This window comes from Mytilus trossulus, chromosome 5 (assembly GCF_036588685.1).
Source record: "Mytilus trossulus isolate FHL-02 chromosome 5, PNRI_Mtr1.1.1.hap1, whole genome shotgun sequence".
Classification (NCBI taxonomy): domain Eukaryota; kingdom Metazoa; phylum Mollusca; class Bivalvia; order Mytilida; family Mytilidae; genus Mytilus; species Mytilus trossulus.
Window position 1 is genome coordinate 26,160,028 of NC_086377.1, and position 17,796 is coordinate 26,177,823.

Below are 17,796 nucleotides of genomic sequence, written 5' to 3' on the forward strand. Positions count from 1 at the left end.
CAAATAAGATATATCACTGAACTTGTATTTACTAAGGTCAACACGACGGTTGCAGCTATTAATAAACAAAGGAGTCTACCTATCCTGTCTGATCACCTAAGATCATTCCTAGTTTCTTTGGGTTCATGATGATCAGTGTAAAGTTGTCTTTGTATCGTTTTGTGCACACGAATGTTTGTTCGTTTCTTATATTTTTACCATGGCTTTGTCAGTTTTGCTCGATTTTTTTAATATCCCCTTCCGGTATCTACCACTTCTTTTTATCAAGAGTGGTTGTCTAATGTTAGCTATCAGTAATTATTTAAGAACTATATAGTTACTTTAGTTGGTATGTATAACCAAACAATTTATGAGAACACCACTTTATTAGTTATGTATAATTTTAATGGTGAAAGTAATGTCTAAACGTTATTATTGTAAACTGTATTGTCTGATACAAAGTCTTATCTTCGGTATGATATTCCATGCCCTGGATCTGAAAATGAAAACGATAGTATTGCATCATTCTATTAATAGTTAAACCAACACCTGCAATGAAAATCTTCCTGATCACCTGAGATCACCCCAAATTTTGTATGGGTTAATTTTGCTAATTTTTGCTATACATTTTTTGTGGAATTGCTTTTCTTTTGTCGTCCATGTCGTTGTCAGTATCGTTACAGCCTCTGCGCTTTGTAGACATGTCCACCAATGTAATGGTTAATATTTCGTTGTAGTATTACTTTCAATGTTTTGGTAATCAATAATTCCAGGTATCTGCCATAGGTGCCATTATGAAGTAAGTGCCTATTTTCATTTGATATTCATCTATTACATGCATGAAGGAGAGGCTTGCAGTGAAATCTCTCAACTTTATAACACTTTTAGAACCTTTTTTTCTCGTCTCTATAATTTTTTTTTACAAGTTATTCACTACTCTTTATAGCATTTGTATCTATTTTCCTCCCTTATGATGTTCTTATTCCCCGAGGGTATTACCAACCCATAAGTCAGTTCTTTGTTGATAGGAATTATCACTGATATGTTCATAATTATAAATTTAATGTTTTTGATTTTATGAATACAAAGGCTCTTCTACCACGTGAATAGATAACCATAGCTGTAATTTATATCCTCAATGCTCTTCGTACTTTAGTTTACCTTTTTCAACATGTTTTAATCAGAGCGTTACTAGTGAGTTTCGTATGTACGAAATGCGCTTCTGACGTAAATATAAAATTTCAATTCCCGTATTGTTGATGAGTTTAAACGTTCTCTACTTTTGTGCAATATTTTGTAAACTTTAAACTCTATGTATAACCTCATGCCAGCAATATACTTACTACTTGTACATTCACAGATCCGGCAATGAGCCACATCATACTTTATACATGATGGATGACAATCTGGTGGCAGTGGATGACATTCGCTACCTAGAAACATAAAAATAATAAACTTAATATTTTTTGGAATGAAGGTAATGATTCAACTCACACAGGGAATATAATCCTACGATAGCTATAGTCATTCGCGCTTCTTTTATCCGACTCATCGTGTCCGCATTAAAGCAGGGTTAATATTGATATACTAACGACGTGTTCCCGTCTTGAATATTCATATTAATTTGCAACTGGACGATAGGTGAGCAGTCATCCATCATCCTTATCGAAATGCCTTTTTTTGTTTGACTATTCGTTGCGTGTCTATGTAGCTATACAGTTAAACTTTTATATTTAGCTGTGAGTGGTCCTGTTGAAGGTAGCACAAACCGCTTTGAACTCAATTATTCTATTACGTTTTTATATCATTTTTTGTTTTAGCTAACAAAAACAACTATCATGTTTTTTAATAAATGATGAGCTAATTTGCAGAAACACTTCGCATAATTCCACAACTGTTGTTTAGTATTCATTTAAACGTTATGAGTGATTGTCATACAAAGTCTTAAGATGTTTCTCGTATCTGAAAACTTTTAAATGTATTTGTAACTGGTGTTTTCATTTGACTCTGTTCCATTGAGTAATTTTTTTCGAGTAACAATTTTGAATTTAGAAAGCATGACATGGCTTTTTTTATGAGCAACAATATTAAAATTCCAAAGAGCATACAACGATGTTTAAAGGTTTTACCTCCAGTCATTCCTGCACTACCCCCACCTCCTGATGACATTCCTCCTCCCATGGCACCTCCTCCTCCTCCACCTCCGCCTCCCATCATTCCACTGCCACTTCCACCTCCTGTCATTCCTCCACCACTTCCGCCACCAGATGTACCTCCTGTCATTAGACTTGTGCCACCTTTAATACATGCAAAAAAGTATAAAAAGTAATAAATAATAAAAGTTGGTTACTTTTGTTTGAACATACGAACAACCAAAGTAATACTTTTTATGTATTACTTCTTCTTCCAAGTGCATTGCGGAAATCTAAATGACTCTGGGGAAAATTGATGAAACGCTCTGAATTGAAAAGTTCTATCTTTTGTTTTTTTCATATCAGAATAAAACCAAATGAATACACATAGTTGTTACTTCCTTAGTTGCACATCCAAAGCAAATTATCTATTTATTTACTGCATATACTCCAAATGAATATCTAATTATAAAAAGAAATAAATCTAAATGTCTCTAAAGAGTGAGTCAACGAATGCTTTGAAATAAATAGTCTAGCTCTTTTTCGTTTCAAAAATATACCAACTCTAGAAATGAGGCCGCAAAATTCAGTGAAATTTACATAAAACAACGGTTGGAAATTAAACTTGTCTTTGATATATTTAATTCTGCGTTTCAATTTTCAATAGAAGTATACATGAACTCCGATTTATTAACACATTTACCTGAGGTTCCACATTCGTGGCATTCTTCCTTAACCTTCTGTACTACTTGAACCTGTTCACAATTATTACATGTCTCTTTTTGTTGTTGAACAAGGACAACTTGTGCTTTTGTTTCTTCACACGTACTACATGCCTGACATTGACATGACGGGCAGCCATTGTTATCTTTATCACCGAGGATATATCCGTGCTCGCAGGTTGCCATACAGGATATTGTAGCATCACAACTTCGTGATGTGTGGCAATCATTGCATGTTTGTTCTACAGTGAACAAGTACAGAATAAATGTTTTCTACAGTGTACAAATTTGTAAACGTGTTCTTAAGTGTACAAGTGTATAAATGTGTTCTACAGTGTACACGTGTACAAATATTCTACAGTGCTCAATACATATGTTCTAGTGTACGAGTGTATAAAAGTATTCTGAAGTGTACAAGTGTATACATGTGTTATACAGTGTACAAGTGAATAGACATGTATAGATGTTTTCTACATTGAACACGTGTTTTATGTGTTCTACAGTGTAGACCTCTATGACTAGCTAAGAGATAAATTCATGAATAAAAATACTATGCACTCTGTTAAAACATGTAAAAGAAGAACTTTTCCTTTTTTGTAACCTTCATTAAAATGCAATGCAATGTATGTCTTGATGATCCATAACCGTTTTGTTCAGTACGTGTTTGTAGTTCTTGAATTCACTTCAGCGTTCTTTTGCTCTATAAATTTTCAAATTAATCTGTGACTAATCCTGGCATCATATGACATGTAAGCCTATCTTGGTTAATTTTGGTTCACACATCATTGTAAATAAAATGGAATTCGATCCGACTGTCATTCAATTGAGAGGTTTGACTAGCTTAAAAACCATGTTTATCCCACCATTTTCTACATAAGAAAATGCCTGTTCCAAGTCAGTAATATGACAATTGTTATCCGTTCGTTTGATGTGTTTGAGCATTTGATTTTGCCATTTTATTAGGGACTTTCCGTTTTAAATTTTCCTCGGAGTCCAGTATTTTTTGTAGTTTTGACTTTTTATATTACTATCATTGGATAAATAGTGATGCCCTTTACTCAAATGATACTTAAAAAGGATACGGCAAACCAACAACTCAAAGTTTATATTGACAAGATCTACATGTATCTGTGGTCCTTTTCAGGACATGTTTGGATTAAGGAATATAATGGTATTTTATCTCACTTCTAAGACTTGACTTGCTCCTGGATTTTGCGTTTTTTATAACAAATTGCATTGAAAATCACAGTATTGATGAAAGAATAGCAGAAAGTAAAATCACAATAATACCCAACTCCGAGGAAAAAATCGCAACGTCCCTAATCAAATTGCAAAATCAAATGACAAAACACATCAAACGAATGGACAACAACTGTCATATTCCTGACTTGGCATAGGCATTTTCAAATGTAGAAAATAGTGGATTTAACCTGGTTTTATAGCGCTAAGGAGATGATTATCGTATCAACTTACCTTGTTACAGTTTAGGGTTATAGAAGGCAAAATATACCAAAAGGAACATTCAAACTTCATGAGTCGACGTGAAACAGACAAGACTATGAGATATTATGTGGGAAGATTACGTGAATGTTGTTAAGAAATTCTGTAGACTGTGGCCTTGAGGTGGTACCTTACACTATAGGGGGATAACTCTTCTAAACGTTTTAATTACGTTGTGTTGTTGATGGGATATAAAGTTCCCAAATGATAAAAATTAGTGTTTGTTAAACTGTTATATAACCAGAGTAATTTTTTTTATAAAAGTGTTGGCTCAAATATTTAGATTTTTTTATGTTTTTGTCAAAGGATAACAGAGTTATCGTTTTGTCAACATTTTATAAAAATTAAACGAGCCAGATTAATTAATGTCACTGTGTCCGTCACCACCTTAATCTGGTCAATTTGCGGTTTTTTTAAAAGCAAAGAAATACATACTTTGTACTGTAGCACAGGTACAAGCAGGACATCCATCCCGACCAGCACTACCCAGTGTGTAACCTTCCTTACATGACGTCATACAATTGAATGTTGCAGGGCACTGTTTCAATAAGGTGACTGTCTCAGTTTTTGATGGTTGTTTTAAAGGCTCTGTTACAATCACTGGTTTTTGTTCTGTAAAATTATTAATACATTTTTATATATTCGTCTTTTATTGTCCCTAAACTTGTTTCATGTTAAACGATATTCAAATAAATTTCATCGAAATAAATGTTTTTTATTGGGTATGTAGATGAAATAAATTCAGTTCTAAACAAAAAAACATATTGGCTTTCATAAAATACACTATGTGTTATTTTTTTAAGTAAGAACAACCCAAATGTATAACGTCATAAGTGGTAGCATACAATCAAGCAATACAACAGTTAAGATTATGGATTAGTCTACAATGTATCTCAAAGCCAGTTGTATAGAACAACATGTGTAAGACCAATGATTAGTATGGCAGACAGAATAATACTAGAAGATGATGTTGTTTCAATATTGATGGACAGAAAATTTTATTATGTCTAAATATTTCGGGATCATCCAGATGTTTTTATACAGTCACATTTGGGACATCCATCAGATCCACGCATGTACGCTGATTTACAGATGTCGGAGCAGGCAAATGTCCCCATGCAGTCCGCAGGTGACGTGGTTACTAAAAAATAAAACAAATAAAAATAACTTTAACAATTTGTACTAAACTCAAGTTGTTTACAAAGGTGTGTAAATACGTTTCATCGAAAATAAAAAGGTTTGAGAAAATTGGTAGTGATTGCTTAATACATTTGTACATGTTGTATTCCTTTCACGGATTTGGCTATACTTTTTGGACCTTTTGGATTATAGCTTTTCATCTTTTATATTAGCTTTGGATTTCAAATATTTTGGCCACCAGCATCACTGAAGAGACATGTATTGTCGAAATGCGCATCTGGTGCAAGAAAATTGGTACCGTTAATTTTATTGTATATGTTGTTTAATATCAATGTGTTCAAATATACCAAAATCTTCATTAGACAAACAATCTCTGAATTAAACAAACTTGATATTCAGTATTAAGTATTTAGAACTTATAGTTATCGAATCAGATTTTACATTTGAGCATTTCCTTCCTATAATTAGATGTCTGAAACATTTTCTAGAATTATATAGAGTTTATGGCAAGTTATACAATAAAAATGAATTTGATAGTCTGTCTGATGGACAACTTTTTTTCATCTTTTTATTATGCATGGTATGTGCATCATGACTTAAATGTTTTATTGTATTGATAACCAATGTGCCGGTTGCGAATCTAAAGGAGCAATTCATCGTTCAAACCCAGAAATGTCTTTTGTTCAATTCCAATTATTTGTACGTAGTTATTCATTCGTCTAATGTGTTTGATTTTTGGAACAATTTTGAAAATAGTTCCCAGAATTCATTAAACATTACAACGACCAATCACAAGCTCTGTATTAGTTAATAACTTACTATAACCTCCAGCACATTCGCATGATGGACAACCATCAGGTCCAGGAATGTAACCAATCGAACATTCATAAGGACAGTTAAAGGTTGTCGGGCAAGACAAAACAATAGATTGCTGTGCTGCAATTTATAAAAAAAAAAAGAAGTTGTTATTATTGCACTGATCTATATCTGGATTACTTTATTTGGCCTTTTGAAAAAACAAATTTTGTGTGTCGTGCATACACACATTTAATCCTGGTACATGTATCTATGACGAGTTTATTTATTCTCATATCAGACATGTTTACATGTATGATATTCAACTAAAACTTGATGAAATCCGAATGTTGCAGTTTTCTTACACAACTGATATGACAGCCATTACTAATTAAATAATTTTTTCTGTTGTTATAATGCAATATTATTTTCAAAATACAAATTTGAGCACTATAAGATATAACCGTCAAGTGATTCCTTTACAAACATTTGACTTATGATACTCAGATAGTCGCATATTTGTAAGAATATAAAACCAAATCCATGTTTATATATTTTTTCTTCAAGTTTCTTCCCCTTCTGGTTGCTTATAAGTTCAACAAAGGGGCGAAAGATACCAGAGGAACAGTTAAACTCATAAATCTAAAATCATGGCTTAAAATGAAAAAGACAAGCAGACAAGTAATAGTACACAAGAAACAACATAGAAAGCTACAGACTGTAATTTGTTCCAATATAGCTAATAAGTAAAATATATATATATAAGGAGATTCTGTATGATTTCCAATACGACAACTACCAATCTGAGACTAAAGGCAGAGGATGTTAACGTAAGTTGATATTGAAATTTCAAATTAATTCCATACTTACCATTATTATTATCAGTACTTGTTTGTTGTGATCCGGTTATTTGCTGTCCTCCGGTTATTTGTTTTCCTCCGGTTGTTTGCTGCGCTCCAGTCGTTTGAGTACCACTGGTCTGTTGACTTCCTGTTGTTTGTTGTCCTCCTGATGTAAAGGGACCAGAACCTTTGCCAAGTTGACCTTGACCGTTGATCTGATTTTGATGAGGTAGACCTTGCATTGTTTCTCCATTTCCAGTTAGACAGGAACAATTAGGACAACCATTTTTATCGGCTTCTGCAAGTTGATATCCCATTGGACATTGACCCATGCAGTGCATAGTCTCTGGACAATTTTTAATAATATGGGACACATCAACATTGCCATTTCCTTGTAATCCAGCAAGCCCATTTGACCCGCCTTGCATTGAATTTATAGGACCTTGTCCCCCACCTGAAGTCGGACCTTTTCCGTTCTGCATTGAACTAAATGGTCCTTGATTACCACCAGTCGAAGAACCTTGTCCATTTTGCCCCGAACTGAAAGGACCTTGTCCCCCACCTGTAGTTGGACCTTTTCCGCTCTGCGTTGAACTAAATGGTCCCTTATTACCACCACTCGAAGAACCTTGTCCATTTTGAGTTGAACTAAAAGGACCCTGTCCATTACCTGTAGTCGGACCTTTTCCGTTATGCATTGAATTAAATGGTCCCTTATTACCACCACTCGAAGAACCTTGTCCATTTTGAGTTGAACTAAAAGGACCCTGTCCACCACCTGAAGTCGGACCTTTTTCGTTATGCATTGAATTAAATGGTCCCTGATTACCACCACTCGAAGGACCTTGGCCATTTAGCCCCGAACTGAAAGGACCCTGGTTCCCTCCGGTTGATGGACCTTGTCCATTTTGAGTTGAACTAAAAGGACCCTGTCCACCATCTGTAGTCGGATCTTTTCCGTTCTGCATTGAACTAAATGGTCCCTGATTACCACCACTCGAAGAACCTTGGCCATTTTGCCCTGAACTGAAAGGACCTTGGTTCCCTCCAGTTGATGTACCTTGACCACTGTGTGCTACTGATCCTTGTCCGTTTTGCATAGAACTAAACGGACCTTGAGCACCACCAGAATTTGAACCTATTTGTCCGTTTGTATTTCCTCCAGCCTGTGCAAATGGGTTCTTTCCAGAAATACCCCCTGCTTGGGCAAAAGGACCTTTCTCAGTATTACCTCCACTTGCTTGTGAATACGGACTCTGTTTAAACCCCTCATTTCCAAAGAATCCATATCCAGAAGCAACAAATGGCCCTGTACCAGTAGTATTTATGCCGGCCGAAGGTCCTTGATTTCCCATGGTATTTTCTAAGGACTGGGATACGGTTCCTGTTCCAAGACCACTCTGTGAGAGACCACTACCAGTATTGGATTGTTGCAAATTACCTTGAGCCGTATTTCCTCCGCCAGTTCCCATCGAATTACTTCCATGTTGTCCTTGACTATGGCTATATCCAGTCCCTGTATTAGTCATGCCCCCACCTGCGTTTGTAATACCACCTCCGTTTGTATTAAATAGGGATTGTCCGGTGTTCGTTCCGCCATTCTGTCCATTGTTTGTCATGACACCTTGACCATTACCCATTCCACCACTGCCTGGTGTAAAAGGTGACTGAAATCCTCCTGAACCACTTTGACCTGGTTTCATGCCACTATTTTGTGCTATGTTAGCACTTCCTGTACCAGTACCGCAATCAGTACATGAACCGGTATTCTGAGTTGCGATTTGATTGGTTGTTGATGTATGTGTATTGTCACAATCATGACACTGATTGGTTGTCTGAGTGATATACACGTGATTGCTACCACTATTGACATTACTACAGTCATTGCATTCTACAAATTTAAACTCATAAATCATTTTGAATTATAGCTATTAAATAACATTGATGGCATCAGGTGACGAAATATTTCTTTGCTTTAAAAAAAATCTTGATATTTATTTAGATACCTTCTTCTGTATGTGCTCGTTAATATTCATATAAGTATTTCCTAGATATGGGTGGGATACAGATCTATTGTGTTTATATATTCAAATGTTTATAAAATCAGCAAAAGAGCAGATATAACTCATAAATTTATCTTTAATTTAGAAATATAAAAAACAAGAGAATATTTAGATATTGAGATGTTACCTTTCATAAATTAAAATCAAATTGAAACAAGAAAATATCTCTACAGAGGGAGGTATGTGTGTCACATTTGATGAAAAGACAGGCATATAGCAACAACAAAATAAAAAATCAAGTCATAAAAGTCTGAATGGGATTAAGGATAGAGATAATAGAAAAAAACAATTTACGAATAGAGACAAAAATAGTAAAATAAATTAAGAATAGAGAAGGGTGCATAAGAATGGGGTAATACAATACTTATTATGCGTACAGATTGAAGAAATAAAACTAAATGTAAAATGGTGAAATTCGATCTGTACATAATCAGCGTGAAATACACTCAAAATATTTTTTTTCATTACAAAAATAAAGGACCCCTATTCGGACCCTCATGATCAGGCATATAAAATATAAATTCAGAAAAAACGGCTTAGAAAGTTGTTCACGTAAATTGATAGGTCAATAACAATAAAATACCTGTGTGTACTGCTACCAAACATTCGCACGTGGGACATCCATCGGTACCACATTTGTAACCTAGGGAACATTTACTGGGACAGGAGAAGGAAGACATGCACGTGACTTGTTTCTGAACTACTTCGACAACCTTGAGTCCAACAACTGAAATATTGTATACGTTTGATATTAGACTTGTATGATACAAACACTTGATATTATTATCAATATCTAGCTTTTCTGTCCAAACAACGGGATTTTCAATTGTATTACGGTGTACTATATACAACTGTCCATTATAAGTCTTGTGTGGTTATTTTTAATTCTAGTAAATTTATATGTTTTTGAGTTGAATATGTCGTCCTTTTCCACTGAACTATTACACAGTTTTATTTAGGGGCCATCTAAAGTTCGCCTTCGAGTGTTGGATTTTCTTGATGTGTTGAAGACCTATAATTGGTGGCTTCGGTTGTTTTTTTACTCTTTGGTCCGGTATTAGTCTCTTTGACACATGCCCTATTTCCGTTCTCTGTTTTATATGTTACCTATTTATTTTATTGCAAAAGCTTCAATATCACTTTTATCGATTTTTTGAAAATTAATAATTCATTTCGTTTTCAGTTATCCAGTGCTACAATTTTAAATTCCAAAAAGATAGTTAAGAACTGATACTGACGATAGTTGTAAATTACTACATAAGTATATGTAACTTAAAGTTCAAATGATGTGTATTGGCGTTATACTAGTATTTGAATTTGAATTATTATAGCAGTGTTCTAACTCCAATGTTGAGCCGATATTAAATATCATCTATTATAAGCAACCAACTTTGTTCGACTTTGCAGCAGCACTGCATGTACGACCTTACCAGTGTTACAAAACTTGGAATTGTACACGTGTCTAATAAGAAATGTAACTTTTATAAAATCGGTTTAAACGAAATGAATTCAATTTTCTTATGGTTCAAGCAAACTCAATGTAAGTTAGAGGTCGCGTAACATTTACGTTAAAGCCTTTTAGTGTACACGTGTCTCATGAGAAATATAACATTGGTACGAATTTGTTACAAAGAATTACTTTCTTAAGAGAATGAAATGGAAGGTACCTTGAGGTTTAATACAGCCACATGTTGGACATCCATCAGTTCCACACTTGTAACCTACGTTACATCCTGATGAACACGTCAGTTTACTAGCACAGGTCACTTCCATCTTTACTACTTGTGCTGCAAGGATTATACTAAATGATATATATAGTAAACCGGAAAAAAACAGCTAAAAATACTAGAATGTATAGTCATTTATTTTGATAAATTCATGTGGTTCACTAAATTTTGCAAAACCTTTCGGATCTTTGGTCCTTAGTGCTCCTCAACATCATACTTTATTTTGGAAATGTTCTTTATCGAGCATTATCGGTGAGTCAATCGTGTTTCCGGTGTAAACAAGAATAAGCCTAGTATCTTTCATATAGTTTGTTAAATAGTGTCAAACAAATAGATAGGAATCGTGTTTAGAGAGGTTATAAACAGGGTTGTATCCACCTAACGAAGGTAAAACTACTGTACTGATTGATGAGCAAAACAATGACAACTTACGAACAACACATGCGCATTCCTGACAGCCATCAGTCTTAGTAGCTCCAAGTTGATAACCATTCTTACATGTTAACATACACATAACAGTAGACATACAGCTCATTGTGGCGGGAGCTTTTGTTGGTGCTGGTGTTGGTTCTACAAAAATATTTGACAGGTTAGTGTTTTGTATACATTTAGTCGTTTGTTGTTGCATTCAAGTTCAATTGCGTTCATTATAGTCATCATGTTTTCTAAAGAAATAAATTGATATAAAAAAGAAGATGTGGTATAATTCTCCACAAGAGACCAAAATGAAACAGAAATGTTTAACTATAGACCACCGTACGGCCTTCAACAATGAGCAAAGCCCATACCGCATAGTCAGCTATTAAAGGCCCCGAAATGACAATGTCTATTCAGAATTTTCTGAAAATCTACTTACGATGAGTGGGTGACGGTGAGTGAGTGAGTCGGAGTGAGCGACTGAATTTATTAAAAATTCTTCAAGTTGATCAAGACAATACACGTAAACTGCTTTTCTGCTATGAAATTAACAATAATTCATCTCTTTTGCACGACCTACTATTTGTGGCATAATGATACTTGTTTGTGAGATGAAGCAATAAAAGCGATGTTCCTTGTGCATGTTCTGCTTTTGTGTCAATAATGGATACCCAATATCCTTTGTGTTTCTATTATAAATGTAAAAGATAACAATTGGTACTAGAGCATAATTGTATCATGCTAAACATATAAAAAGTATACACGTGGTAAACAACGAACCTGGGATGCACGTGCAGGTGTTGCATCCATCTCGACCTTTAGCCCCGAGAACATATCTAGACTTGCAAGTCATCATACATAGTTTTGTTCCAGTACAGGATGCTTCTTTATGTTGTACTTGTTGTACAACGTACGTGTATGTCTTATGTGGTTGAGGTTGTGGTTTTGATTGTTGCTGTGCGACATATACAGCTGAGGGAGAAAACATTAAACATTGAATGAAATATTTCGTTTTTCCAAACTTGATAAGCGGTACATAATTGAATATATCAGAAATGAGATAACGAACGAATTTAGACTTAATTCTGAATCCAAAGAAAAGAAATGTGTTTTTTCTTTAAAAAATGAGATATATTATGAATGCATTGTTTGTGAATATCTGTGATGTGTGATCGATAACATTTTACTGTGTACGTGTGAGAGATATAAATTATTAATATATTTTAATTTTCAATAGTAACCGTCGTTTGGTTCTTTTTTTAAATGTAAAATGTAAAATACAAATGTTCTGTGACAAGTACGTAAGATAGTATGTGTTTGGATGATAAGAGTGGTTGGGTTGGTAAATATTTCAAAGATCGACAATTATTAGTACTTGTATACGTGGAAGTGTGTAATAACATGATACTTACTGTTACTAGTGTGTTGTGTGGACACGTGTGTTGTGTGACAGGTGCATATTTTACATCCATTTCTGTCATTATTACCAAGGGAATACTTTCCGTTACAAGTCTGCATGCATAACTTCGTTCCTGGGCATTGACTTAATGGTTTGGCCTGTGACTGTGTCTGTGCCTTGAATGTTAATAAATAAGGAATAAAAATGATATCAAAAGTTAAAACTACAGACGACAGTTTCAACCCACAATCTCGGACTTTGTCTAGTAGTAAACACAATAAAATCATCGAACAGTGGTGCTCCGAATGTGATAAGCGCAAACATTTTGCTTATGACCGACACAATTTTTCAAAAATAGTAATGAGAAGTTTTCCTAAAGGACCACAAGGACGAAATGTTTCAAGAACTCAGATATATATATATCTATTTATTTCTTTTTCTGCCACTTTCATCTATCGAATCTGTTTTCCACATTGTAATATGTATAGGGTTCATGCATGCTTTATATAAGAATTAAGCAAAGCGCAATTCCATATTCATGTATTGTAGACTATAAAGTTGTTAATGATATAATACTTTTTGCACAATGGCATAAATACCAAACTATGATATTAAGTATTTTCATTTTTCAAAATGAATTCACTGTGGTTGATTTCAAATATATATACATGTTGTATGTCTGATAAGATTAACACCTGTTGGATTTCATTCTAACATAGTTTCGCATTAGAAATTTATTTTTCTAAAAAAAACACTGAACAGGTCTGTTTTATTCTATGTGTTGTATTTGTAAGTGCTAACACGTCTTTAAAGACCATTTACCTTATGTCCTCCAAACATGCCACCTCCTGGCATTTGTCCAGGTACAAATCCTCCACCACCCATATGAACTATTGTAAAAAAAAATATGTATTTTATACTCGTAATAAGTGTTTATAATGTTGTTTGTTTTCTTTTGTATAATTGTTTTAATAGTATGGTGTTTTATGCTAAGATATATTGATATATGTTATAAATGTAATATAAATGTATTTTTATCTGTGTTATTACAGTCTCTCATAAATCTTTTTAGCGTGGCTCTTTTATATATTGTGTTGTATATCAAATGTTTTAAAGAGGTGAGACTCTAATAAATTATCTATTTGTTTATTTGTTTGTTTGTTTGTTTGTTTGTTTGTTTGTAAAAAATATTAAAGTAAAAAATATGTTATCACGATTGACAAACATCTTTTGCTTAATTGATTGTTGTTACTTTAATTACAAGTGGTAATAAATTTCGTTTTTTCACGTGTTTGTCTCAACCTGTCTTTGTTCTAAGCATAGTTAGATTGGTAATGTGTTTATGATTATGTTTATAATCATGTTAAACTTATATGTTTTTTTTGTTTTATTCCTGAAAACTATAGTTCTAAACACTTTGAAAAGTGTTTGAATCAAGACATATGTTCATCTAATGTGTTTAGATATTAAACACAATCTAAACACTTAAAAACTAAACATGTAAAAGAAGTGTTTATTTTCATATTTTTTGTTAAAACGAATATAAAACTATGAAAGTTCTAGCAATGTCTTATAGAAACAAATACTAATGTAACAGCGTGAATATATGAGGCAGGGCACTTTAAAAGTCTGTCACAAAAAATAAATATCTGAAATAATTCTTTAGTCATTGATAATACCTGAATACATATGTGCTTACCTTGTGGCATTCCGTGGTATCCTCCAGGGTGGAAATTTACTGAAATGCACACCAAAATGTGGACGATTATTTCAGAAAACAAGTACATTTTGATAGGAAAACGATGGTGGCAATGCTTATTTATCCCTCTTGTAAGAAAAAGATTAATTATTCATTTTGCGATTCAGTAAGAAATAGTATTATAGGTTATTTAATTCTTATTTTTTAAACACTTTCAAACATTTCTCAAGTGTCTGATCGTGTCTTAAGTTAGATCCCGACACTAAGGGAAATAACCCAAATACGACTGGTTCCCTGTATTTACGCGCTAATATGACGCTTAGAAATCGGAGACCTGGGAACAGTTATAGTGTCGTCTGGTAACGAGTAAACAACCGCGATGGCTCGTTTCCGGAAGAACGGGAAGTTTAACAGAAAAATAAACTTCGTACGGTCATCAAAGATGAAATACATGAACAAGATATGTACCGACGATCATCCATATGTGAAATTTACTGACATTTTACAAGATGATCATGACATTATAATTAAAATTGTAAAAGAAAAATATATTTTATAACATGTATGTTTTGCGAGAAAAAGTTCTCAATCAACATAAAATACCATACTTCTTTTTCCCATTCTCCCTCCTTTCACAAGAATATAGTTCATCTACCACTTAAATGTGTCTTTAATACTCACATACACCGCAAGCGCAGAGAAGACATCCCCTTTCGTCAAGTTTAAAACAGCCCGGTGCACATCGTGGAGGGTTTGGGCATGGTCCGTACGCCCCTGGAACAGATTTTTTTAAGTATCAACTATATGGATAAGATATGTAATAATGCTGATTCGCAAAAATGTTATTATAATAATGATAGGAAAATAGCTTATCAAATTGTAAATATTCCATTAAACACTATATCTGACTGCTACTTCTAACATCAACCGTACGTATTTTACCACATCAAATGCGCTTGATGACAGCTTAAAACATCTTTTCAGTGGTAGTCGAGCCTAAAAATGGTTAACACTCTAGTCTTCAACCGAGGCTATTATTTCGCATATACATGTAGTAATTTTAAACACAACTTTTATTACATTCACTCTACTTTATAAAGAACCAAAAAACTAATAATATCGTTATATCTACTAATTAAACTTTAGTAAGAAACATTAAAATGGAAAGGCTTCATACAACATGTTTATTTCTATTGCGCTAAGTATCGCTCAATCATGTTGACAAAATATTTCACGATTTCATTTATTCTTAAAATGTCGCGATCAATGGGTTAAGCTGACATGAAACTTAAGCAGAGAAACAGAAGTGGGTGCATTTAAAAAAAAAAATCTTAAATCATGCTGTAACAAATATGTCGTTTTAACACAACAATACTCACAAATTGATGTAATTGCTATTGAGATGGTAATCCAAAATATCATTCTGTTTGTTCTTTCAGTTTGTTCGTCCCTCTTTTGGTCAACTTTAATTTACAGTTTTTATTGACGTCTGATTATTTTCCAGTTATCACCGGAAGTAAGCGGAGGCCACCAATCAGCAAGTGTGTTCATATTTATCGCATCACGACTTAACTTTTCTGCTGTCCTGTTATCGCGAATAATGTGATAGAATTGTGTATCTATCAGCGACACCTGTCCTGAAACGTAAGACCTATCGGTCATTAGATCATGAGTTTTTATTTTAAGTAGCAAATACATGTTCATTTTTAGAATTACTTTAAAATGTGGTTGATAATAAAATTATGTACATTTATCATTTCATTGTTCGAGTTTTTATCTGTTTTCTTTTCTTTAAGTTGGCTTGTCTTTTTTGTTTTGTTTTGCTAAACATGTGCAAATTATATACTAGATACGTATCCGATTTCTTATGTTGCATAAAAGTACGAGTTAAGGTTGTACCCAACACTTTAACTAAAATTAATTTGGCTCCTTTAATTTTCTTAAAATTTTGACAAAGTATTTACTTTGACCCTTTGACAAAAATATAAAAATTTCAAAAAATTTTAACCAACCATTTTATCAGAAAAATTACGCTGGTTATATAGCAGTTTGACAAAAACTTATGTTGATCTTTGAGAAACTTAATATTCCCTTTACAACACAACGTAATTAAAAAAAATTAATTCTACCGCATGCGGCGTGGAGAGTAGCACTACGTCACCCACTGATGCGCAGACAGGCCCATTTTGTAACATCAACGTGCTGTCTTATACGCGAGAACTTACAAAACAACAGAATACTGTGCGATAAATGTGGTAAACTTTTTGATGATCCTTGTACTCATGCAATACTATCATGTGATTATACAGTTGATGCTCGAGATCAATTTTGGAGGAGTGTTATAGACATAAACCCGATTTCATTTAGTGTTCACTTAGGAAATATGACTGACAATAAAATGCTTAATTGTATTCTTGCCTGTGACACCGATTTTGATCTACAGAATGAAGAACGTGAACAGTTTAACTTCATGTGTGTGAACTTTATCTACAATTCTTGTAAATTGTTACAGAACCGCAACTGCTGCTAGAAGTACATAAACTATTTTCAAACTGTAATGAACATATGTAAATAATTGAACATTTCGTCGTGATCTCGTCTTTATTGACTGTCTCTGTGTAAATCATAGTTCGTGTTGTTTGTATATAATTAATTGTAATTGTCTTTGTTTTGTTTCATACTCTCCAATAGGAGGCAAATAAATTATATATATACCACCTTAAAACAGTTTTGGGCTGTAGTAACATGTATCACTTCTTCTTCACTACATATAGTATCACATGATTACCTTTTTTTTTTTTTGGCTGAAGCGAACTTCTACCGGTGACTTCAATGTTTGTTTTTAGAGAAATATTTATTCTAAACAGGCTACTCATTATATACATGTAAAATTGAGAATGGAAATGTGGAATGTGTCAAAGAGACAACAACACGACCGTAGAAAAAAATAACAGCAGAAGGTCACCAACAGGTCTTCAATGTAGCGAGAAATTCCCGCACCCGGAGGCGTCCTTCAGCTGGCCCCTAAACAAATATATACTAGTTCAGTGATAACCATGTTTTATTGTTGTCAAATATTCTAACGACTTGTACGTAAAATTAAGAATAAAAATTGGGAATGTGTCAAAGCGACAACAACCCGACCATAGAGCAGACAACAGCCGAAGGCCACCAATGGGTCTTCAATATAGCGAGAAACTCTCGCACCTGGAGGCGTCCTTCAGCTGGCATATTTTTTTCTACCAATATGCAGCAAAGATTGGCATATTCTAAGTTCAAGCGGATTCACCCGATAATTGCCGATGGGGTTGTTGTGGTCTGCTTTGCCAACTGTGTTGTTGTGCCGATAAAACTATAATATTTCTTTAAAAAACGTGTTGA

At 33.8% G+C, this 17,796-nt stretch overlaps 1 protein-coding gene across 1 annotated transcript; it reads right to left on the reverse strand.

Annotated features, from left to right (window-relative positions):
- Positions 1-346: 346 nt before the first annotated feature.
- Positions 347-15,955, reverse strand: LOC134717789 (protein qua-1-like). Its single transcript, XM_063580281.1, has 17 exons — positions 15,795-15,955; positions 15,097-15,189; positions 14,416-14,454; positions 13,539-13,606; positions 12,730-12,892; positions 12,098-12,289; positions 11,333-11,470; positions 10,841-10,960; positions 9,757-9,900; positions 7,139-9,001; positions 6,293-6,409; positions 5,367-5,474; positions 4,769-4,945; positions 2,815-3,075; positions 2,109-2,276; positions 1,323-1,412; positions 347-475 (listed from the first exon to the last, which is right to left on the reverse strand). Exons 1-17 carry the CDS (start codon positions 15,835-15,837, stop codon positions 444-446), a joined length of 3,816 nt encoding a protein of 1,271 aa, XP_063436351.1. The 5' UTR covers positions 15,838-15,955; the 3' UTR covers positions 347-443.
- Between the last annotated feature and the right edge of the window lie 1,841 nt (positions 15,956-17,796).

Coding starts and splice junctions, on each gene's coding strand:
- LOC134717789 (XM_063580281.1), bottom strand. CDS start 15,837: ATGATATTTTGGATTACCATCTCAATAGCAATTACATCAATTT. Junction 12,893..13,538: donor GCATGTTTGGAGGACATAAG/GTAAATGGTCTT, acceptor TTAACATTCAAG/GCACAGACACAGTCACAGGC. Junction 2,277..2,814: donor CCACGAATGTGGAACCTCAG/GTAAATGTGTTA, acceptor CATGTATTAAAG/GTGGCACAAGTCTAATGACA.